The 22,793-nt window shown below is 47.2% G+C and overlaps 1 protein-coding gene across 1 annotated transcript in view; it reads right to left on the bottom strand.

The window, feature by feature from the left end:
- The window catches only part of LOC308158096 (bone morphogenetic protein receptor type-2-like), a gene marked incomplete at its 5' end in the record, with an annotated part of 18,383 nt that extends 5,146 nt beyond the window's left edge, over nt 1-13,237 (bottom strand). Inside the window, 8 exons of the mRNA XM_080531691.1 lie at nt 29-189; nt 1,916-2,030; nt 3,165-3,395; nt 6,929-7,020; nt 7,167-7,274; nt 9,104-9,283; nt 9,582-9,767; nt 13,189-13,237. Of these exons, the coding sequence (XP_080387817.1) occupies nt 29-189; nt 1,916-2,030; nt 3,165-3,395; nt 6,929-7,020; nt 7,167-7,274; nt 9,104-9,283; nt 9,582-9,767; nt 13,189-13,237 (1,122 nt within the window). The remainder of the gene's footprint in view (nt 1-28; nt 190-1,915; nt 2,031-3,164; nt 3,396-6,928; nt 7,021-7,166; nt 7,275-9,103; nt 9,284-9,581; nt 9,768-13,188) is intronic.
- Between the last annotated feature and the right edge of the window lie 9,556 nt (nt 13,238-22,793).

Genomic DNA, 22,793 nt, shown 5'->3' with positions numbered 1-22,793 from the left:
CCATAGGATTCCACGCTCCCCTGCTCACCTCGCTGATGGCGGCGTTCTCCTCCTCGCCCTGCCTCAGTGGCCGGTTGCCCGTCAGCTTCATGGACAGGCCGAAGTCGATGATGACACACGTGCCGTCTGCCTTCACCAGGATGTTGCGGCTGTTCAGGTCCCTGTGGGACACCGCCGGCTTGTACACATCTGGGGGAGAAGGGGTAAATAAAATATATATATATAATAGAACCGATGGTTCTCGAGCCTAACGGCCCATAGGAGCAGGAGCCTATCTCCTGGTTCCGTAGCGTGAGGCGGCTTGAAGTACAAGTCCCCATGGACATGACGCTGGTTTTACCCCCAATCCAACCCATAATGCTGAGTGCCAACAGGGAGGCATCGGGTACCATTTTTTAATAGTCTTTGGTATGACTCGGCCGGAGATCGAACTCGCGACCTCCCAATCTCAGGGCGGACACTCTAACCGCAAGGCCACTGAGCTGATTAAAACATAATCATATATAAAATAGAATATGTGGGTCCCCTAAATAGAATAGTCAAGAAATAAGCTCATTGGACAAACAGGGGCACACCTCCTCACACCCATGAGCAAAAATGTAAGCTTTATTTTTAAATCATTATTGTTGTTTATTTTAATAAAAAAAACATGCAAAGTTTGTTAGCCTTATTAGTTATTATGTTAGCCTACAAAAGTGGTGTGGTCTAAAATCGCTTCACAAACCAATACAGTAAACATTCAAGTCTACATTCAAGATAGCGACAAAAGTGTTGGTATGGTAACGTTAAGGTCAGTTTGATTAAGACATGAACGGTCTTCCCTATACGTGTGTTGTTTTGTTTGTCTGGTGTCCACTGGTAACCAATCCCTGTCTGTCCTCTCTGACATGTGACTACAGCACGGACAGAGCTTTCTCTCACGTTGTCCACTAGAGGGCGCCGAGAGGACGGCAGAGCGGTTAACTCTGCGACTGCTGCTATTGGTGCGCTGAGAGGAATGGGGGAGGATGGCAACAAGACCAAAGCCCTCAGAGACTCTCTCTGCTGGAAACTACAAGTAGAATTGAGAAACACCCAAAACCTCCTAACCCAATCTGGATCTCTCTGTCTGCCACCCCCCTGCCCCCGCCCCCCGCACTCCCCTCTCTCCCTCCGTTTATCTCCTCTTTCTGAATTCCTCACTTCATTTATGAACCATCTCCCCCTCTCCCCCCACCCTCATCCCTCCTTCCACTCCCTTCCTCCCCAACCTCCCTCCCTCTCCCCCATCTGCCTTCCCCCCCCCCCCCCCCCCCCACCTCTAATTGCAGGGGTGTAAGCAGGTCTGGCAGACGTAATGAAGCGGAGCGTTCACACCTGGCTCACACCACATCTGGGAACAGGACGAGAACTGCATCTCCTATTGAAACGCCTGTTCTGCTCATGGCCACGTGTTAAGGCGTATAACCTTGATTATATCATATAATAATACATACAGTACATACACACCATATATACTGAATAATCCTAGAACTAGGATGAGCAAAGTTTTTTTTGGGCAGCTCTCTAAACACATCTAAAAATATCCTTCCTAGTGTGTCTTCTCCATAGGTAATGATGGATGTCTCTGTGCCAAACAAGAGGCAAAGACACCTGGCTCACCAGGGATTTGGCACACGCACACACACACACTAGCACAGATACATTGACCACAGACACAGACACAGACACAGACACAGACACACACACACACACACACACACACACACACACACACACACACACACACACAGAGAGACACACACAGAGACACACACAGAACAGTTCTGTGTTGTAGGCTCCAGCACTGGGCATGGGGTAGGCTCCGTCCCCAGTGGTGGCAGAGTGGCAGTGAGCGGGCGGTGGCGGGGGGTGGGGTGGGCCAACTCTTCCTCACCTCCTTTGAACAGCTCTGTGTGCAGGTAGGCCAGGCCTCGGGTGACTGAGTGGGCCAGGCGGCAGCTGCTCATCCAGTCTCCTGTCTGCAGACCCAGATAACGACTCAGAGAACCCTGGAGGAGATAGAGACAGAGGCAGAGAGGGGGGAACAGAGTGGGGGGAGAGAGAGAGAGAGAGAGAGTCAGAAACAGAGAGGGGAAAAGATAGAGAGAGAGGCCGAAACAGAGAGGAGAGAGAGAGAGAGAGAGAGGATCAGAAAGAGATAGAGTCAGAAACAGAGAGGGGAGAAAAAGAGAGTCAAAGAGGCAGGAAGAGAGAGGGGAGAAACACAGAGGGAAGAAGGGAGGGAGATGTTGCGGGAGGAAAAGAGAGGAGTAAACAATATTACTGCATTGTTCTACACCAGCAACATCTGCACTACTGAAGTACTGCAGTGTAAACGGTGCATCAAAGAACAGAGGACACAAACAGAAACTGCAGAGTTAGTTCTTGGTCTCTTTCGGTCTAATTAATTGGCTGAGAGAAAACTCCAGACATAGTGCATAGTGCACCAGCCTTTGCTACGACGCAGCCTTAGAGGCCCTGGCTGGCAGGTGCCATATTCAGGAGGTGCGTGGTGGTGGAGGCCATTACTATTAAAGAGATGGGAGCAGCTGGCAGACGTCTGTGTTGATGGAGAGAGTGCCTGCAGGAAGCAACCAGTGTGGGACGACAGACAGCTGTCTGTGTCACTCCAATATCTGTGTCTCCGCTAACAATGAGCCACTATGGGACTCAGCACCGGGAGGAAGAGAGGAAGGGAGGAAGAGAGAGAGGGAGAGAGAGAGAGACTGCACTTGTGAGAGTAGCGCAGAATACACATGCACACTAGAACATGTTTTAGGTTTTATTACATGCCATGCATTACCATGAGCCGGTCCTCTCATTACTGCCTCCACTAGCCTCCCCAGTTCCCCCAGAAGTAGCCCAGCTTAGCCTACATGTTTACATTTTTTGCATTTAGCAGACGTTCTCGCAATTAGAGATTACAGGGACAGTCTCCCTGGAGGAAGTTAGGGCTCAAAGGCACACTAGTGGTGGTGCTCCCAGGTGGGATTGGAACTCATGACCTTCTGATCACCAATCCAAATCACTATCCACTAGGACACCACTACCCAGTTCACCCAGCAGTACCCAGTTCCTCGTAGTCCACCCCCCCCCCCCCCCCCCCAAGTAGAATCCACGTCAGCCTCCTGAGGGGTACTCACATGTGGGTAGTACTCCATGACCAGAAGGTACTCCACCCTGCCCTCCGTCCCCAGGCGCTCGTCAGCCGTGATGAAGCGCGCAATATTGTCGTGCTCCAGCAGGGGGAGCCGGTAGATGGAACACTCATTGAGGAAGTTCTGCCGGTTGGCCGATGTGAACAGCTTCACCGCCACCGGTCGCTCATCCAGGCAACCGCAGAACACAGAGCCGTACCGCCCTCGGCCTATCAGCTGAGAGAGAGAGGGGGGGGGGGGGGGGCGGGGGGGGAGAAGAGAGGGAGGGAGAGTAGAGAGAGAGAGAAGGGGAGGGAGAGAGAAAGAGAGAGAGGGGTACGGGGGGGATAAGGGGAAGGAGAGAGACAGAGGGGGGGGGGAGAGAGGGAGAGAGAAAGAGAGAGAGAGAGGTCGAGAGAGGGAGGGGGAGACAGAGAGAGAGAGGGGGAGACAGAGAGAGATAGACAGAGAGAGAGAGAGAGAGAGAGAGAGAGAGAGAGAGAGAGAGAGAGAGAGAGAGAGAGAGAGAGAGAGAGAATATGTTGATGTAAAATGACTAGAAAAATGGACTGGGTGAATCAGAATCCTGCAGCAAGCATATCAGTTTAAATGATGATCATACAAGCTGGCCCACGGTAATGTTAGTCAAATGAAATCTTCTTGACCATTTTGGCAACGTATTTTTCAGAGAAGAGAAACATTGCCCCTGATGATAAAGAAGCAGAGAAGAGTCAGGTAGGGAGAAGGAGGGTCTCTCGGCTCTTGGAAATGCCCCCGAAATGTTGGAGGGGTATAAAGAAATGAAGATGCCCTCTAAAATATCTAGTGGTAAGTGAACTAGTTACAAAAGGATGTTAACGTTCTTTCATGTTACCTAATAAAACACTTGAGAGAATGCTCCTACGGATGTATTCATCATCAAGTGCATTTCCCATACTAGGCAGGTACAGGACAGGGCAGCAAGGCAGAGATGAAAGGTGAGAGGAGAGGGCAGAAGCAGAAGAAAGAGGAAGAGGAGGAGAGAGAGCGCCTTTGTCTGGGAAGCAGGTTAAAGTAGAGATGGTCAGCTTTATTGGAGGGTATTTGTGTACATATGGGGTTTGACCATTTAGAAATGACAACAGTGTTTATAATAATAATAATAATAATAACTTTATTTGTATAGCGCTTTTCCTGCAAACGTTGCAGATCAAAGTGCTTTAATCATTATATAATCTTAATTTAATTATTTTGTAATTTAAATGCAATATTAAAAGGATGGGTGTTACGTCCGTAGTGTGTGTAGTTCTGTGTTTTGTTTGTTTATTGTGTTCTCTCCCAGGTGATTGTCCTTCCTCCTACCAATTGCCATGGTGATGGCCTGATTAATCATCAATCAAGGGTGGAGGGAGGATAAAAGCCTGGGAGAGACACAGTGATGGGGCTAGTGGGCCAGACTACAACTTGAGAGTTGTTTTGTGTTGGTTTAGTTAGTACAGCTGTAGTTTTGTATTGTGTAGTTTTGTAGGTTGTGTTTATTAGTCTTAGGTTCAGTATTTTGTCTTATTTGTATTTGATCTCCGGTAGTTGTCTACCACTTGGCCAGTTATTTACTATTCTTCATTTATACCTTATTCAGTCACTCTTCTTTTTAAAGAGTAGTTTTGAGTTCAGGAGTTTCACGGAAACCAGTTTTTGTTAATTCTCAATAAATCTTGTTTATTTTACATTGCCCTTCTCCTCTCATTCTTGTCCCCCCGGTTTTATTTAATTGTTACCCCCCCCCTATTCCCTACCATCTAGGGGTCGTAACAATGGGTTTTTATCATCTTAATTTAATTATTTTGTCATTTAAAGGCAATATTAAAAAGATGGGTTTTTAGTCTTGACTTGAACATATTTGCTGAGGTTGCATCCCTAATGTAAACTGGCAGTGCATTCCACAATTTGGGTGGATAAAATGAGAATGCAGCCTCACCAAATCTCTTCTTTTGTACATGTGGTACACAGAGAAAACCAGCGTCAGAAGACCTGAGAGCTCTTATACACAGTCACCCTATTTCAGGGCACCAAGAGTAATGCGACATGTGTTTCTGACAAGTCAGATGTGTTCCGTAACTTCATTTGTGCAGTCATAAGAGAGCTCTCAATGTCTAGTACTGATGGTAGGCTTTACGTTTAGCTTTGGAGTCTTCTATTGAGAGACCTCAATGACAGTCAGGGAAGCCATTATGAGGCTAAGACATTGGAGCACTGAGGTAAAATAAGAACAGTTCCCCTCTTTCCAACAGGGGAACTGTAGATATATAGATAGATAGATGAGAGAAATTAGATAGATGATGGAAAGAGACATTGATGACAGAAGGTTGGACTTGGTTGGTTAAGTGGTTGAGAGTGGCTTTCAGTGGGGTAGAACTGGCTTTTCAGTGGGGTAGAACTGGTAGCCAAGGGTGCATTGTTGTGTAATCATTCTAAGAACGTGTTCTCATGCTGTTTTCCTGAAAGTTCCATGGCAGCTGCAGTAACAATGGGTCTCTCAGAATGGTCAACATTCCACCATATTAACCGGATCAGAGTTTTTTGGAGTTACAAAAAGCTTAATAGTTAAAAAAGGTTTAATAGGTATTAGAAAGCCTTTATCAGGGTTGATGATCTGAAGCGATGTTGACACATTTTACAGTAGGATTGGGGTGATTAGCTTTAAGGGCGTAAGGGCAGTGGCAGTTCAGAAATGTCATCTTTCGGTTCCTGTAGGCCTCCATGTTAAAAAGAGCACTTTCAAGTATAAGCACTGAAGCAAGCCAGCTAATAACAGCTTTTTTACAGTGGTGCCAGGGCGTGCCAAGGTCTACTAGCGGCCAACCAGTGGTCAAAGCCCAGTGTCTCAAGCCCAGTGTGAATATCCTGCCTTGTAGTAGGATCTATGACAATTTTATATTTCCATAAAAAACAGGAAGAACATTTTATTTTGTTTCTTCAAAAAAATCATAAAACACTATTCAAATCAATTCTATGTGTGTAGTTACTGCAAGGGAACTTGCTAGCCACTCACCAAGTCAACTAAAGCACTTACTAAGAAAATCAACTAAAGCACTTACTAAGAAAATGCCAACCCTCTCTCTCCATCGCGTGTCTGGGGTAGAGGAAGCTGAAAGCCAGCGTCTAAAGAGCTGAATAGGCCAGGAGCATCGTCCACGGCCAGGAGAGACTGAGTAACAAGCAACTGGCCTTCGCACGCACAGCGTTAGCCCCGCTGGGGAAATGGGGCATACAGCCGCCAGACCAGGGTTAGGACAGGCCAGGGTTAGGGCAGGGTTAGGGCAGACCAGGGTTAGGGCAAGCCAGGGTTAGGGCAGGCCAGGGTTAGGGCAGGCCAGGGTTAGAGCAGGTTAGGGCAGGGTTAGGCCAGGGTTAGGACAGGCCAGGGTTAGAGCAGGCCAGGGTTAGAGCAGGCCAGGGTTAGAGCAGGCCAGGGTTAGAGCAGGCCAGGGTTAGAGCAGGCCAGGGTTAGGGCAGGCCAGGGTTAGGGCAGGGTCAGGCTAGGGCAGGGTTAGGGCAGGGTTAGGGCAGGCCAGGGTTAGGGCAGGGTCAGGTTAGGGCAGGGTTAGGGCAGGGCAGGACAGGGTTAGGGCAGGGTTAGGGCAGGACAGGACAGGGTTAGGGCAGGGCAGGGCAGGACAGGACAGGACAGGGTTAGGGCAGGGTTAGGGCAGGGGCAGAATAGAGGAGGATACTGGGTGTATAGAGACAGACAGACAGGATACTGGGTGTATACAGACAGACAGGCTCACCTCCAGTAGTTTGAGATTGTCCAGGTCCATGGAGCTCTCAGAGCCAGCAGCCTCCATCATATTCAAGTTGTGAAGGCCCTGTTTACCATCTCCTGTGAACGACAGGACACACACACACACACACACACACACACACACACACACAACCCCCCTGTTAGGTCACAGCATAGATGGGGAAATGTATCTGCTTCTAAAAACAAAACCACCTACTCAATTTAGCATCGTCATGGTTACTCACCGGTCATTAATCTGTAACCAAAGCAGGCACCGACGACCACAACAGCCAAGACGGAGAGGGTTGCCAGGGCGATAATGATGGTCTCTTCACAGTAGAGCGTGCGTGCGTCTACACAGAAAGGCGGTAAACAAGCTGTTATTGGAAATATGCAAAGTCTGAGGCGGCTTTCACGTCACAAGGACGGCCTTAAAACACAAGCAGAAAAAGCTTTTGTAAGAATTCCTCAGGCCAATCTATCTTGAATTGAACTCTTGGGTTGGTGGGCTGAATTCTTTTGGGTTCGGGCTAGGGGTGGGATGTGATTTTTAGGCAGAGGGTGTGATTCTCCCAGTGTGTAAAGTCTGGAACGCCTGTTTGGCGAGATACGGGCACACCTTTTCTCAAAACGGGAAATACAGAATCTCGGATAGGGTGGAGTCGGCAGTGCGTAAATCAGAATAGACCCCATAATGCACTGCTACGTCACAATTTCTGGATTTACTCACTAATGTCTGTCCAATAAACAAATGAACACATGGTTTTATCTATTTAAAGTGTGTTTGGAATTTGGCAACGTCAAAGCAAAAACGTCTTTGTATGCGTCTCTTGTTCTTCTGCTGTAAAAGTAGGCTATGCTATGTATTTCTTGAACCTATTAATCCCACACTCAAACACATCTACATACTCTATGCATGTGTGTGTTCCTGCCCGACCAGGCGACTGAGGCAGGAGAGGTGAGGCATACGAGTAAATCAATTAAGCTGAACAAGCGTGGTTAATGCTCAACAGACTGGAAATCATGGAGCTGGGTGTAACAACGGGCGTGTGGAAATCACACTCACACAAACTCACACATAAACACGGTTGTAGCTATCTGATGTTCACTAGAACACACACATATGGACACACACACACAGACACAGACACACACACACTTCTAAACATGCAGTTCGTCTGCATTCCGTGGTGTCTGTGTGTGGGTTTGTTGTCTGAGCTCAGCAGCCATGCTGTCAGTCTAGCCCCCCCCCGCCCGGGAAGCCCTGCTCCTGGTGACCTCAGGGACCCCTCATGGTGTTGAGACAGCGTGTCCATCAGTCCAGGCTCCGTTAGGGTCTCTGCGCCATCAATTATTAATACTGCTGCTCTTTCATGGCCGTATGTGGTGTGTGTGTGTGTGTGTGTGTGTGTGTGTGTGTGTGTAAGTGTGTGTGTAAGTGTACTCTTCATAGCCCAAGCATAGCCGAGGCCCGATTTATCTATGGGAGCAGACAGCTCCTAACTACCTGCTCTAAGGAGCAGCAAACGACCTCGTCCCCACCATTCACATGAGACGTGTGTGTGTGTGTGTGCGCCAGTAGGCAAGGGTGAGAAAACACTCCCAGCTGCCACCTGAGGCGAGGCATTCAGCGGTAAATCTTGACACGTTGCGTGCCTGTCAAGACCGTAGAGTATGAATGCACGTTATGTAACCTTTCTCTGACTTCTCTGGACCTTTGTGTCCGAACACAAACACCCAACACTCCTTTCAGCTTCAGCTTAATAGCTCCCAATAGGGATGAGAAATACTTTCAAGAACACATCTTAACGGGGGACCGTTCTTTCAGAAAGACACGGGGGGCGTGCCGATTCATTCGAAAGAAACGTTGGAATTATACGGATTGCGATCACACCTGCTTGCAACAGATTACCACCATTGGTCAAATAAATGGCTAATAAATAAATCGCTGTCGTCTAATTGGACAGACAATCTGTAGAGTTCCCAAACTCGCTCTGAATAGATCGGCACGTCCAGTCTACTTATATACATATAATATTATAACTTATATATATATAATATTATAACTGTAATTGGTCGCTACTGGCGCTGTTCAGCAGAAGCAGCAGCGACGGAGCCTCAGGAGACATGCTGAGGGTTTAGGCCCCAGGCCGACATCCGTTCCCCCTCCTCCGTCACTTACAGAGGGGCTGGGCGGTGGTGGGGCTGGGCGGGGGGAAGTCCTCGGTGAAGTTGACGTTGCACATGTCCGTGCTGCAGCAGCAGAAGTGGTAGGTGCCATTCTGGATCTGGGGCGGCAGGTTGGTCACCACGCAGCGGTCGTCCAGACACTCCTGCTGGTCCCCTAGGTGGGTCCAACATCCTAGAGGGGGGGGGGGGGGGGGGGGGGGAGAGAGGGGGAGAGAGGGGAGGGGAGTAAGAGAGAGCGGGAGGGGGAGAGAGAGGGGGGGGAGAGAGAGAGAGAGGGGGAGAGAGAGGGGAGGGGGAGAGAGAGGGGAGGGGGAGAGAGAGGGGGAGGGGAGAGAGGGAGTAAGAGAGAGAGGGATATATAGAGACATGTGTGTGTGTGTGTGTGTGTGTGTATGCGTATATATATATATGTGTATGTGTGTGTATATATATGTGTGTGTGTGTGTGTGTGTGTGCGTGCGTACACACACCTTGCTTGACCAGGCGGACGTCCCCAGGGTGGCTCTTCTCCCACAGGCCGAAGCAGTGGCTGCCCTTGGCACAGCGGATGGTGGTGTTCTCAGGGGACACGCGGCCCTCCCCCCCCGCCACCCGCTCCACCTCCCACTGCTGCTGCTGGTCCGCAAATGCACACTCCCTCTCCTCGCCCTGCGTGGCTGAGGAAGGAAGGGGTGGGGGGGAGATTACTCCTTCGTTCATTCACTCCATTGATAGGGGACACACGCACACACACACACGCACGCACGCACACATACACACACACACACACACACACACACACACACACCAAGGCTCATATAAGTTGGTCCAATAGTCCTCAGTCTCCTGTACTAAACAACATCGGTGGATGTGTGATTGAAAAAGTCACAAATCACAATTGACCATAAAAAGCCCTGTGCCTGTGTAAAGTGTCAAATACCCTATAAACAGGTGACAACGGGTGGATGAATATATAAACCCCTCAAAAAAAGTTCGGAAACGTTATTTTGGTTGATTATTCCTCCCCTTTAATAATACCAATTGGTATTGTATTTTATATCGTTGGAAAGCCTGATTAGTCACCTTTACAATGAGGGACAACTTGTAAGGATCATGCATTCGTGGAATGAGCAACACAGCTAAACGTGTGGGTAGCGGTCCAAAAATATTTGCCAAAATCCCCTATATTCTTCTGTTGGTATTCACTCTCTACAAATATAATACCAATTGGTATTATTAAAGGGGAGGAAGAATCGACTGAAATAACGTTTCCAAACTTTTTTTGAGGGGTTTATATAGATTTTTTTTAATGAATGAATGAATGAATGGTCTTTATTGTCATTAATACAGTACAGGTACCATACAATGAAATTTAGGAGGGGGGGGCTCCCCTGGTGCTTGGAAAAAAGACTAAGAACAAGAGAGCCAAGGGTAAAATAAAAAAAGAGAAAAGAGCTGGTTGACATAAATAAAGGCTATGTACACTATCTACTATACTATACAATAAAACACTGTGCTGTACACTATGCTATGCTATAAATATCCTAAAGTTTTCCTATATCTGAACCTTATGTACACATGGCTTGCCATATTGCACATAATATTTGTTGCACATTCATTAAAGTGTCGCAGTTAGCAGGTTTAGAATGTTCACAGTTGTATTACAATATTGCACTTATGTTTACAATCTAGTAGCTGCCATCAAATTGTCTAGATTGTCCAGGGCCTAGAACCTAGGTCTTTGCTGTGTTCAGGGCCTGAATGGCCCTAGGGTAGAAGCTGAGCTTCAGTCTGTTTGTCCGTGCGAACATGGTCCTGAACCGCCTGCCTGAGCGCAGCCGAACAAAGTGTTCGTTCCCAGGGTGGGATGGGTCCCTGGAGATCTTGGAGGCCTTCCTGAGGCAGCGTGTGTTGTACAGCCCTTCCAGAGAGGGGAGGGGGGCGCCGATGATCTTCTGGGCCGATCTCACGACTCTCTGTAGCGCTTTCCTCTCTGCGGCTGTGCAGCTGGAGAACCACACGCAGATGCAGTAGGTGAGGATGCTCTCCACTGTGCAGCGGTAGAAGGTCACAAGCAGCTCCTGTCTGAGGTGGTATTTCCTGAGGACTCTCATGAAGTAGAGCCGCTGTTGTGCCTTCTTGATGATGGCTGCTGTGTTGGTCCTCCAGGACAGGTCCTCCTGTATGTGTAATTTATGAGTAATTTGCCACTCGATGGATGAGACTGCTACAACCTGGTCCCCAGATGAGAGTTTATCAGGCAGGAGAACTACAGTAGTGATCAAGGTGACAGGGACACATTCAATAGCGCCTTCCACACCCTCGCCTGTAGAGCTGATCTGCGCGCCCACACACAGCGCTCTTCCACAGCCCGTTCCACAGACGCGGAACACTCGGCAGGAAAGAAGGAGAAAGGCAGTGCTCGTCAACGTCCTTCTCCCAGAGCCGAACGCAAAATAACATGAAAGAAACCGGCAGGGCAACAGCGGTCCTCCTCCCCCGCCCAAAACGAGTCCAGGCGTACGAGGAAAAACTGACCTCAACCCCCTCCAGGGTCAGGGCTGACTAACACCTTCCAAAAGGGCGAACATTTTTTTTTTAAAAGAACGAACAGAAAAATATTTCAATAACCAGGAGCATCAGTAGGCAGAGTACACCGTCTTTGTCTCGTTGCCGATAAAGCTACAACCTTGAGATCCAGCGCTAGCTTTGAGCTACCGTGTGTGTGTGTGTGCGCAATGCAATGTGTGTTATTACACACACTATTGTGCCGACACGAACCGTACTGTGCCGGCTTGAACATTTATGTTATATTTATTCATTTTTTCCACTTTGTCCTTTTTCGGTAGTTTCATCAAACCATGGGGGGATGTGTATCCAGCCTCAGCTTTGTCGTTTGAAATGAGATTTGTTCTCTTCCCTCATGTCTTCCCCTCCCGTCCCCTAGATGGCGCTGCACATTGACAGTGGGTGTGTTTTGTGTGTTACAAAAAAACAGAGACATGATGTGCCAGTTCCCCCCCCCCCCCCCCGCCTCCCCTTTACTGAGGCCTCTACGGCTGCCCAAGGTCATGTGGGCAGTCACTTCGTCCGCTGCCAGGCAGAATGTCAGCGCTATCCCACCCACTGATAACCACTCAACCCTGTCCTACTGTGGACCTTCACTCAGACAACGACTGCTGCTACTGGGACTGGGGGAGGGGGAGAGATAGAGACCATACAGACAGGCCACAGGAAAAGAGAGACCAGAGAGAGAGAGAGAGAGAGAGAGAAAGAAAGAGACAGACAGACAGACCAGAGGAAAAGAAAGACCAGAGAGTGAGTGAGAGAGAGACAGAGAGAGAGAGAGACACACAGAGAGAGAGACAGAGAGGGAACCAAGACAATGGGGCAGGACCACACCTGTGCAGACTCCAGACCTTATCTGCCCTGTATGTGTATGTGGCCCAGGCCAAGCTGCCGTGACAGTCTCTCCCCCTCCTCACCCTGTGACTGGCTGACTGAAATAACAACATGACCCAGTGACTGTGTGTGTATTCATGTACACAAACATATAAACACCCACACACACAGACACAGACACACACGCACGCACACACACACACACACACACACACACACACACACACACACACACACACACACACACACACACAGATAGACAGACAGACAGACAGACAGACAGAAAGACAGACACACACACACACTCAGACTCTCTCTCTCTCTCACACACACACAAATAGACAAACATACACACACAGACTCTCTCTCACACACACACGCGCACACGCACACGCACGCACGCACACTTAAATATTAGCCTAGGAGGCCTACATTCACCACTGCTCTCCTCTTTACCTGGCTAAGGGGACCAGATGTCTTGTCACCTCACGGGCCAGAGGACAGAAGGGGGGGCTGGAGGCCTGCCGTGACCGTCCCTCTACAGACCTGCAGAAGCCCCTACCCTGCCCTGTACCCTGGCTGTGGGTCATAGTGGCCCCCACCCCACCCTGTACCCTGGCTGTTGGGTCACAGTGGCCCCCACCCCACCCTGTACCCTGGCTGTTGGGTCACAGTGGCCCCCACCCCACCCTGTACCCTGGCTGTGGGTCATAGTGGCCCCCACCCCACCCTGGCTGTGGGTCATAGTGGCCCCCACCCCACCCTGTACCCTGGCTGTGGGTCATAGTGTGCAGCCGGGCCACTGGAGCGGAGCGAATCGGAGTAAGAGGGGAGTCATATCAAAAGGCTTTAGAGCAGTTTTCCTCTCGGAGCGTGATCATTGGACGACGGCTGTGCTGTGTTTACCCATGGCCCAGTTATTTGCTAATCTCCTCCCCCCCCACCCCCCCACCTTAAAAAAAATGCTCCCCTCCTTCGGCCTTCACTGCACCCCCCCTCCCTCCCTCTCTCTCTCTTTCCCTCCCTCCCTCCCTCCCTCTCCTTCTCCTCCTCCTCCTCCTCCCACTTGCCCAGGCCTCACTCCTGAAAAAAACAACAACAGCCTAATCCAGCTCTCCCTCTTTCTTTCTCATTTTCTCATTCCGTCCCTCTCCTCCCCTCTGCGGGGCCTGGGTTTACAGTTGAAGCCTGCGGTGAAGGAACCTCCGGACTGTGTGTCTGAGTTCCCACTGTGGTCGTCATTAAAGTAAAGCGGCGAAAGATTAGTTCCTAGGATAGGAGGTGCATCCCCACAAATAGGTTTCCTCAGTCTTCCTCTTCTTTATGTATTCATGGAATACTTTGTGGTAAATATGGGAGGTTCGGTGTATATCAAATTGGGTGTTCAGTGAAAGCTAAGAGTCGATATTTTGGGGGAATTAAATCAGAAAACAGGGCAACTTTTCTCAACCCACTTCCATAATAAGAATAGGAATCAGCAAACGTTTCGAGTTATGGTCAAACGGGCATGGAAAAGCATCTAAAAAAAATCTACCAGAAAACGCCTTTAAAAGGGTGTTCATCAAAACACCAAACCTCATTAATGTTAAAACAGAGACCCCCTGGTCAACTAATAAACACACTTACATTTCGTTTTGAGGAAACGGTTAGGCTTCTGCTACGCTTCTTAAAGCATATTACACAACTGCGTTCATATTCCATTCACCCAGCTCAATGTAACATTGAAAGGCAAGCTAATTGCCTACTCAACAGCCGGACTCACAGAGGAATGCTTTGTATGTTAGCTAGCTGGCATGTCCCCCGATTCAAGGTAATCGTTTTTTTACACCGGGGCCCGCCATTGTAACTGCTTGTCGTTTCTGTGATTGTCGATGAATTTGTATGTCTCTCTATATATAGGCCTAAACACATCCAAAATGTTTTGATAGTGTGGATGCAGCTTTAGTTCAACCACACCTTGTTCTATCAGATCCTACCCTCGTCTTGTCCTTGAGTACGGCACTTAGCCCTAAATGACTCCAGGGAGACTGTCCCTGTAATCTCTAATTGTAAGTTGTTTTGGATAAAAACGTCTGCTAAATGGTGTAAATGAAACATGAATATTATCAGATCAGTGCAAGGGAAGGAGCAGAGGAAGTCCCCATTGACTACAGAGATGCATGCAGCCATAGAGGTGACCACAGAGATGCATGCAGCCATAGAGGTGACTAGAGATGCATGCAGCCATAGAGGTGACCACAGAGATGCATGCAGCCATAGAGGTGACTAGAGATGCATGCAGCCATAGAGGTGACCACAGAGATGCATGCAGCCATAGAGGTGACCACAGAGATGCATGCAGCCATAGAGGTGACTAGATGCATGCAGCCATAGAGGTGACTAGATGCATGCAGCCATAGAGGTGACCACAGAGATGCATGCAGCCATAGAGGTGACTAGAGATGCATGCAGCCATAGAGGTGACCACAGAGATGCATGCAGCCATAGAGGTGACTACAGAGATGCATGCAGCCATAGAGGTGACTACAGAGATGCATGCAGCCATAGAGGTGACCACAGAGATGCATGCAGCCATAGAGGTGACTACAGAGATGCATGCAGCCATAGAGGTGACCACAGAGATGCATGCAGCCATAGAGGTGACTACAGAGATGCATGCAGCCATAGAGGTGACTACAGAGATGCATGCAGCCATAGAGGTGACCACAGAGATGCATGCAGCCATAGAGGTGACTACAGAGATGCATGCAGCCATAGAGGTGACTACAGAGATGCATGCAGCCATAGAGGTGACTAGAGATGCATGCAGCCATAGAGGTGACCACAGAGATGTATGCAGCCATAGAGGTGACTAGAGATGCATGCAGCCATTAGGGGTGAAACAGATCACGGATAATCCGTGATCCGTACGGATCGCCCCCCACGGTTCGGCACGCATGTGTACTAGGGCTGCAACTAACGATTATTTTGGTAGTCGACTAATCTGTCGATTATTTTTCCGGTTAGTCGTGTGGCTTTTCGTTGCGCGTAAATGGCGACGCAGAAGCATAAATCCGGCTTAACTAGCTATCTAACCTAACGTTACGCCAAGCTACAGCTGCTCACAGAGCTAGTTGATTGGCTAGCTAGCATTGCTGGCTAGACTACAGACAGCTCACGTTAGTAGGCTACGCTTGGCGCTGTTTATCTTACAGACAGCTCGCTGGTGGACTCAACATAATTGAAATAGCATTCACTTATCAAGCATCATTCATGATCATCCACCATGACTACATGGTATTTTAATAGCGACCACCCCTCACTTCATTTCATCTCACGTTCTCCTGGCTTCAACATGGAAAACCCCTGCTACATAACCAGGGGTGCACATAACTGGTGCGCCAGTGCGCATGCGTCGCCAAAATGCATGCTGCGCGGAAGATCAGCGGCATGAACGCGCTCTTGCGCACCAACAGCTGCAAGCGCTGGGAGAGGAATTTACTTCCTCAAAATCCACCTGCTGACTGCTGACTGCTGCATCACTGCAAGCCCCGTAACGCCATCACAACGACCACGGCGACTCCCCTCACGAAAACATTCGGAAAGTATCGTAACTTGTACTTTCATTCCGCGTATCGCGTATCGCACGGTTATCACGCCGACACGTGAAAATTCAGTCCCGAACGACTCGTCGCTAAAAGGAAAAACAACACCAAGGGACTTCACGTTTCTTTTCTCTGAAGCTTTCAAACGTTCAGACGTTTGTTTTACAGCTTCATTATCGCACCTAGACCCCTGACCCAGGGAATATGGTTGGGAATTCTATTAGGAAAAAAAAAAAGACTTTGTTGCACAATCAAAATAATGAGCTATTTAAAGTGATAGCCTACAACATCCTCTACCATGGTTGAAATTGAGGACAGTGATAACTTACAGCAGTCAAGAGAGCAGTGATGATTATGATTAAGCTTGTAGCATAAATAAATGCTCAGGCTGTAACTTTTTGTTGAAAAGTTGATTTCAGTGTTTACAGAACAGACATTCAGTTAGTGCTTAAAGAGATGTCAGTTGATTTCATTGTGTTTAAAGGAGTCTGACAGACTTTAATGCTTAAAGAGCAGTCATTTGATTTTGCATTTGTTTCTTTTGTTTTGCACACAATCATTTGTTCGTTCATCTTTATTTATGAATAAATGTCGTTTTGCTAATATAAGTTATCCATGTATCCCTTTTTTATCCATCCTGTGGGACGGGTCGTGACTCGCGAGCTCGGGGAGCACCAAGCAGCATCCCTAGGTGCTCCTCTGAGCACTGGCCCCAAAAAGTTATGTGCACCCCTGTACATAACGTTACATACAAGCGCCTCTGTCTGTCACACGCGTGCCACAGGGCAAATAAATTAATAGCACAAACGCTCATAGCATGTACAGCCCTGTCCATGAGACGTTGTTTTCCAACATGTAACAGTAAAGCTAACATAAACATTACGACCCTAACAATATAACGTTAGCCAGTTGGCTAACAACGTTAGCGAAAACTTACCCAGCTGATTCTTGCATGGCTCCCGTAAAAATAAATAAAAATAAAAATAAAATAAAAAACGCCCCCCCCCCCCCCCGTTTTTTAAAATACGATGCGTCGACACTAAAATTCCACGTCGACTAGTTTTTTGGATCGACGCCGTCGATTATGTCGACTAATCGTTGCAGCCCTAATGTGTACCGCGGATCAATTGCAAAATGTAACCAAGTAATAATATTACTTAATATTAGTTAATATCCCTTGTAAATCACAATGTAGAGTTGCCATGAAAAGATAGACGCGACAGTTGCGTGCTTTGTTTTACTCTAAAGCGCAATGATAGGTTGATAATGGAGAAAAAAAATCCAGAACAACAAGGCTGCATTCGTAAATTCGCTCTGGAATCTGATCAGCATTCATGGAACGCCTCTTGTCCAATCAAATTACTTGGTCCCTTTATGACGTCGGACCCAGTGTGCTCTCCGGCGCTCTCAGAGCAAATTTACGAACGCAGCCCAAGTGTATCATGGCGAGTGCTGCTAATGTTGGCGACAGAGAAGAACTCGAAATGCCTCCCTCGTCATTTAAATCCCATGTATGGGAACACTTTGGCTTCTCTGTCAATTATAACAATGACGGACAGTGTCATTGGAAGTGTGGTCGATAAAAAAGTTACGGTGTTTAAGCGTTGTGCAATGAGAAAGTCGTAGGAGCATGGCCACACATTTGCCGCGACATCACCCTTGTGTGTTGACGGGAGGCACGAAAAAGGCAGCTTGACAACTTCTGATAATGTAGCCAATTTTTTCATACCATTTTTAAAGTAAGGTTTCACTTTATTATTTAGTTAAAAGTGGCATAAAACATGTTTATTTGTCTGCTTTAAAGAGCCCAGTGATTCACTGCTGCAACCAGGTGCCTCCTCCCTCTCTCCTACTGCATCATTTAAGTTGAATGTGTGTTTCTGTTTAATATGTAGCCTAATGTTTGAGTGTAGAATATGTTATTTATGTGTATAAATACATACATATATGTATATATATACACACACACATACAGTATATATATACCAGTTTTGACATCTTGAATGTTGTTGGGTTTTACACAGTAAAAGTGGTGTTTTTACAGAATTCGAGGAAAAAGCTTTTTATTTTTATTTTTATGTTTTGTGTTGATCCGAAAAATTATCCGATCCGTGACTCAAAAACCGTGACACGATTCGATCCGTGAGTTAGGTGATCCGTTACACCCCTAGCAGCCATAGAGGTGACCACAGAGATGCATGCAGCCATAGAGGTGACTATAGGGGGAGGTGGTAGCCTAGAGGTTAGAGGTCGGCTAGAAATCAGAAGGTCGCTGGTTCGATCCCCGCCTCAGGAGGGAGCTGCATGTGAGCTGGTGACTGGAGGGTTGCTGGCATCATATCGAAGGTGCCTACTACTGTCATTGTGCCCTTGAGGAAGGCACTTAACTAGGGCTGGGTTAAAAAAATCTATTTCCCGATTCTGAATCGATCTTCATTAAATGAGCGATTATCGATTCATAAATCCCGAGATCGATTATTATTTTTATTTTTTTGTTTTTTGCTTGCAGCTTCAACCCGCAACGAGATCTCGTGGCCAGATCTCGCGCTACAAGAATTTATCATATCTCACGCAACGTGAGGTCTCAACACTAAAATCTAAAAACATGGCGATGGCAGGGACACTCAAGTCACCACCAGGCTTAAAGTCAGATGTCTGGGTGCATTTTGGATTTAAAAAATGTGACGATAGAGATGAGCTGGACAAAAGCAAAGTCATATGTAAATAAAAAGTACATTCATGTAACTGCTTTGGAGTCAATTCATTGATATGTTTAACAATGCTACATGTTATAGGGTTCCTTGAACCATTTATAGCATTAGTTCGGAGAATCTCTTTCATATTCAAGCAAAAAATGTATATTGTAACTAGATCGAATCGGAATCGAATCGAATCGTGAATCGAATCGAATCGGGAGCTGTGAATCGGAATCGAATCGTTTTGGGAAATCAGTGGCGATACCCAGCCCTACACTTAACCCCTAATTGCCCCTGGGGCGGCTGACTATGGCTGAGCCTGTGCCTAGAAAACACACGCACCCAGAGGTGACGAGGACAGGAGATGGGGTTTTGGTGACAACCCCAATTGACAGTGTTTTTGTTGACCCAAAGGAACGGCCTATAATCTGCCCCTCTGCTGGTCCATCTGTTCCCCCCCCCCCCCCCCCCCCATTACCCCCGGTAATGTCTGCCTGTCTGCTGCAGTTACGTTAATCCTACAACTCAGGAGTGCAAGCAGGCACTCGTGGCTGAAATCACTGAACCACACAATGAGTTTATGACACAGTCCAAACCAAATGTGTTCAAAACACAGATTGTGACCTAGCCTATATGGTTCAGAGGGGGGGTGGGGGGGTGCCCACACGTGGGAAAGTTAATCTCAGATTAGAGATGAGAGACATCGGTGGTAGAGTGGAGTGGGGGAGTTAGATGTGTCGGCTGTTTGACCTTTACTCCAGCTAACCAGCTACTGTACCACAAGGCACTTGTCACTCTTTCAGCGTTTGTTTTTCATCGAGGATATGAGAAAGGAAAGCCGTAAATATATAAATACACGCCTATAAGTTTGACACATCTGAAGTCATGCACCAGAGCGTAGTAGCCACGACACAGGTTCTCCAAGTGAACAATCTTCCGCCGTAGACTGAAGACCCATCTATGTCCGTCCTAAAGACCTCCTCATCCGCACTACCCCCCCTGTACAGTTTCTCTACTGTAAATAAATGTACATGTTCCTTCTTCTAGCACTGTGACTGCTAATGGCCTGTGGCCCTAGCATAGATTTGTTTTTGATCACAGATACTTATGACTTAGCCTATTAGATGATTCACTTACTTGTAGGCCTATTTGTTGTAAGTCGCTTTGGATAAAGGCGTCTGCTAAATGCCAAAAATGTAATGTAAATGTAATGAATAGATCAAATGTACTCCCATAGACCCATATATACTGTAGGACTGCTCAGTGCCGTCTCAAAGTGTATTACTTGTCAAAACCCAAAACATTCATGTACAAAATGAGTCCGTTCTATCACCGTTCACAAAAATAATCTTGCTGCGGCAAGGTCATTCAGTATCCCACAATTTCAAGTACCAATAGTTCTTCTCTAACCCACTCCTATCCTATTGTCTCTGCCAACCAGGGAGAACCAACTCCCCTAATCAAATCCCAAGGCTGCTCCTTTTCTTTTCTTATCTTTCTTTTCTGCTTATGCCCGTTCATTGTAGCTGTTCCTGTGTGCAGCAAACCAGTCATGACTCATCTACAGACAGCAGTCTGCTAAAATAACATAAACAACTTCTGATTTCCAAGCTTCATTTCCAATGAAGGTGTGCACATTTTCAGGAGGAACATACACAGGTTTGGTTAATATCTTGTTTGTTAATCAAACTGTGACTCTATTGTACTGTTCATGGTTTTCCTTATTTTAGAGTAATAGTTTTTTAGTGTAACAACAAAAAAACATCACATTTTATTTATAACGTAACAATTTGAACTACAAGTGGCAATATGACGTAGCCACGTAATAGTGGCGCGACTTCCGACAGAGATCGTCTGAAGCAAGACAATGCACTCGTCGGCCATTTTGTCGTGCGGCCATCACTCTGTATTGTCGTGCTCATGCGTACAGAATATCTAGAGTGAAACATCGAGCTTGAATGAAGCTGAAACATCTCTGAAGTCACCAACTCAAGCTTTAACACAAGCTACTCTAGCACACACACACACACACACACACACACACACACACACACACACACACCATCATCCACACATTGCCCCAAGTAGAACACACTGTTGACCAGAAGCACACCGACTACAAACTTCACAGAGAGCTGAGGCACACTACGTAACGTCACAACGTCACGATAATCACGCTTAAGAGCTTTGGTGAAAATAACCAACAGAGCACCAACAGAGTCCGTTACTGACTGAAACCAGGGAGAGCTTTACTGAAAGGTAAACACACCGAAGAGACTACAAACAAACCCAATGCTCTTGTCTGAATAATGTTTACAGCTGCAGGAAAGAATAAGGTTCATGACAGGTCAGCTATATTTACGGCGTCCCAATCTTAATCAGCAGGCTCTCTTATTAAAATAAAAGAAGAAAGACCTCCCTAGACTGAAGATCCTCATAAACGCAGTTAAGACTGGTCTATGGGCCTAGACCGGTCTCATATGTAAGACTAGGCTAATTTCAGTTAGCGAGTTGCATAATCATTAAGACTAACTTACGGTGAGCCCAAAGAGTTAGACTGCTTACACCCCAGGCTAAATCTGATCTTGCCATGGCAACAGCTAACTAGTCATTTAAAAGAACTGTCTGGCCATTTATATTTGGTTGAGACCGAATTGTAGTTATGTAAGGGACATTTCTTTTTTAAATGTATGCAACCATGGCAACTAGCTAGCTGACTGCTAGATAGGAACAGATAGCTGGGAAGCTAGCAAATTCGCCTAAATAGCTAGCAAGATTGTCTTTCCAAATCTAAATGGGAGGCTTATTCAGTTTGGAAAACAAACGCTAACCTAATGTCACATCTTCCACAAGATCTGCCAGCTCCCGTTCTCTATTTGGTTATAGTTGCATAACTACTTAATTAAATAATGTTCAAAAGCTAACACTAACTCACTAATCGGCAGCCCATGTTTTCTTTTGTGTTCACGTCCCTAGGTAAGTAGCACTTAAGTAGGACTTAGGTGAACCAACTGTAAGGTCACTTGTATGCAACAGGTAAAATTAGACACCTATCCTAAGTCTGACTAACAGTTAGACTTACATCAAAGTCTAGGTCTCGATGTTTATGCAACTGGGCACTGGGTCTTTTGAGAGTCCAAACTTCAACCCAGCTGGCCCATTCTTTCTATTTGACATGGTGTCATGACCATGGAGCTGACAGTTGGAGAGGGTGCTGCTTACAGCACAGTGGCAGGCTCTACAGAGGGGGGCGGGTTGGGGAACAGTGGCCTTGTCACTCTCTCTCTGTGAGGCTCGGGAGAGAGCAGCCTCAGGCTTTGTCCGATGATCGCTGCACAAGACAACCACAGAAAATCATACTGACAAGTATTAGTTAAAGCTAATCCTCTTTCCCTTTCACATCCCTTTCTTCTCCTCATCCCCTTGTTTCCCTTCATCCCTTTGCTTCCCCTCCCCGTTGCAGGTACTGTTAGTGGGTAGCAACAGGAGTATGCCCACAAATAGATTAGTCACAGGAAACGGAGGGAAGGGAAGGCGTCATAGGTGAGACACAGAGGGGAAGAGGAGGGAGGGAGGGAGACAGAGAAGGAGAGAGAGAGACAGGGAGGGAGGGAAGGAGGCAGAGTGGGGGAGGGAGGGAGAGAGAGAGAGAGAGAGAGAGAGAGAGAGAGAGAGAGAGAGAGAGAGAGAGAGAGAGAGAGAGAGAGAGAGAGAGATGAGATGGAAAGATTTTTGTGACATGAGACATGAGAGAAGAGCTGTGTTGTTCAGTCATTAAGACCATTTACTGCTCTGGCACTCTCTCCTCCCTCCATCAGCATCATCATCATCATCATCATCATCATCATTATTATCCAAACAGGAACTGGGCTACTGTTGTACCAAGCTGTGTGTCTGACACAACATTTAGTTAAAAGATTTTTTCGGAATCTGAACGGTCCCTGAGGGGTAAACTCATTTTCCTCGGCTCAAGTTTCTACTACTAAGACGGGTTTAAGAAGAACGGACTGTCTTACAGCAT

The sequence above is a fragment of the Nansenia antarctica genome (genome assembly GCF_963989245.1).
Source record: "Nansenia antarctica genome assembly, chromosome: 5".
Classification (NCBI taxonomy): Eukaryota; Metazoa; Chordata; class Actinopteri; order Argentiniformes; family Microstomatidae; genus Nansenia; species Nansenia antarctica.
Note: the sequence above shows the minus strand (reverse complement) of the source record. Positions and strands in the feature narration are given on the sequence as shown.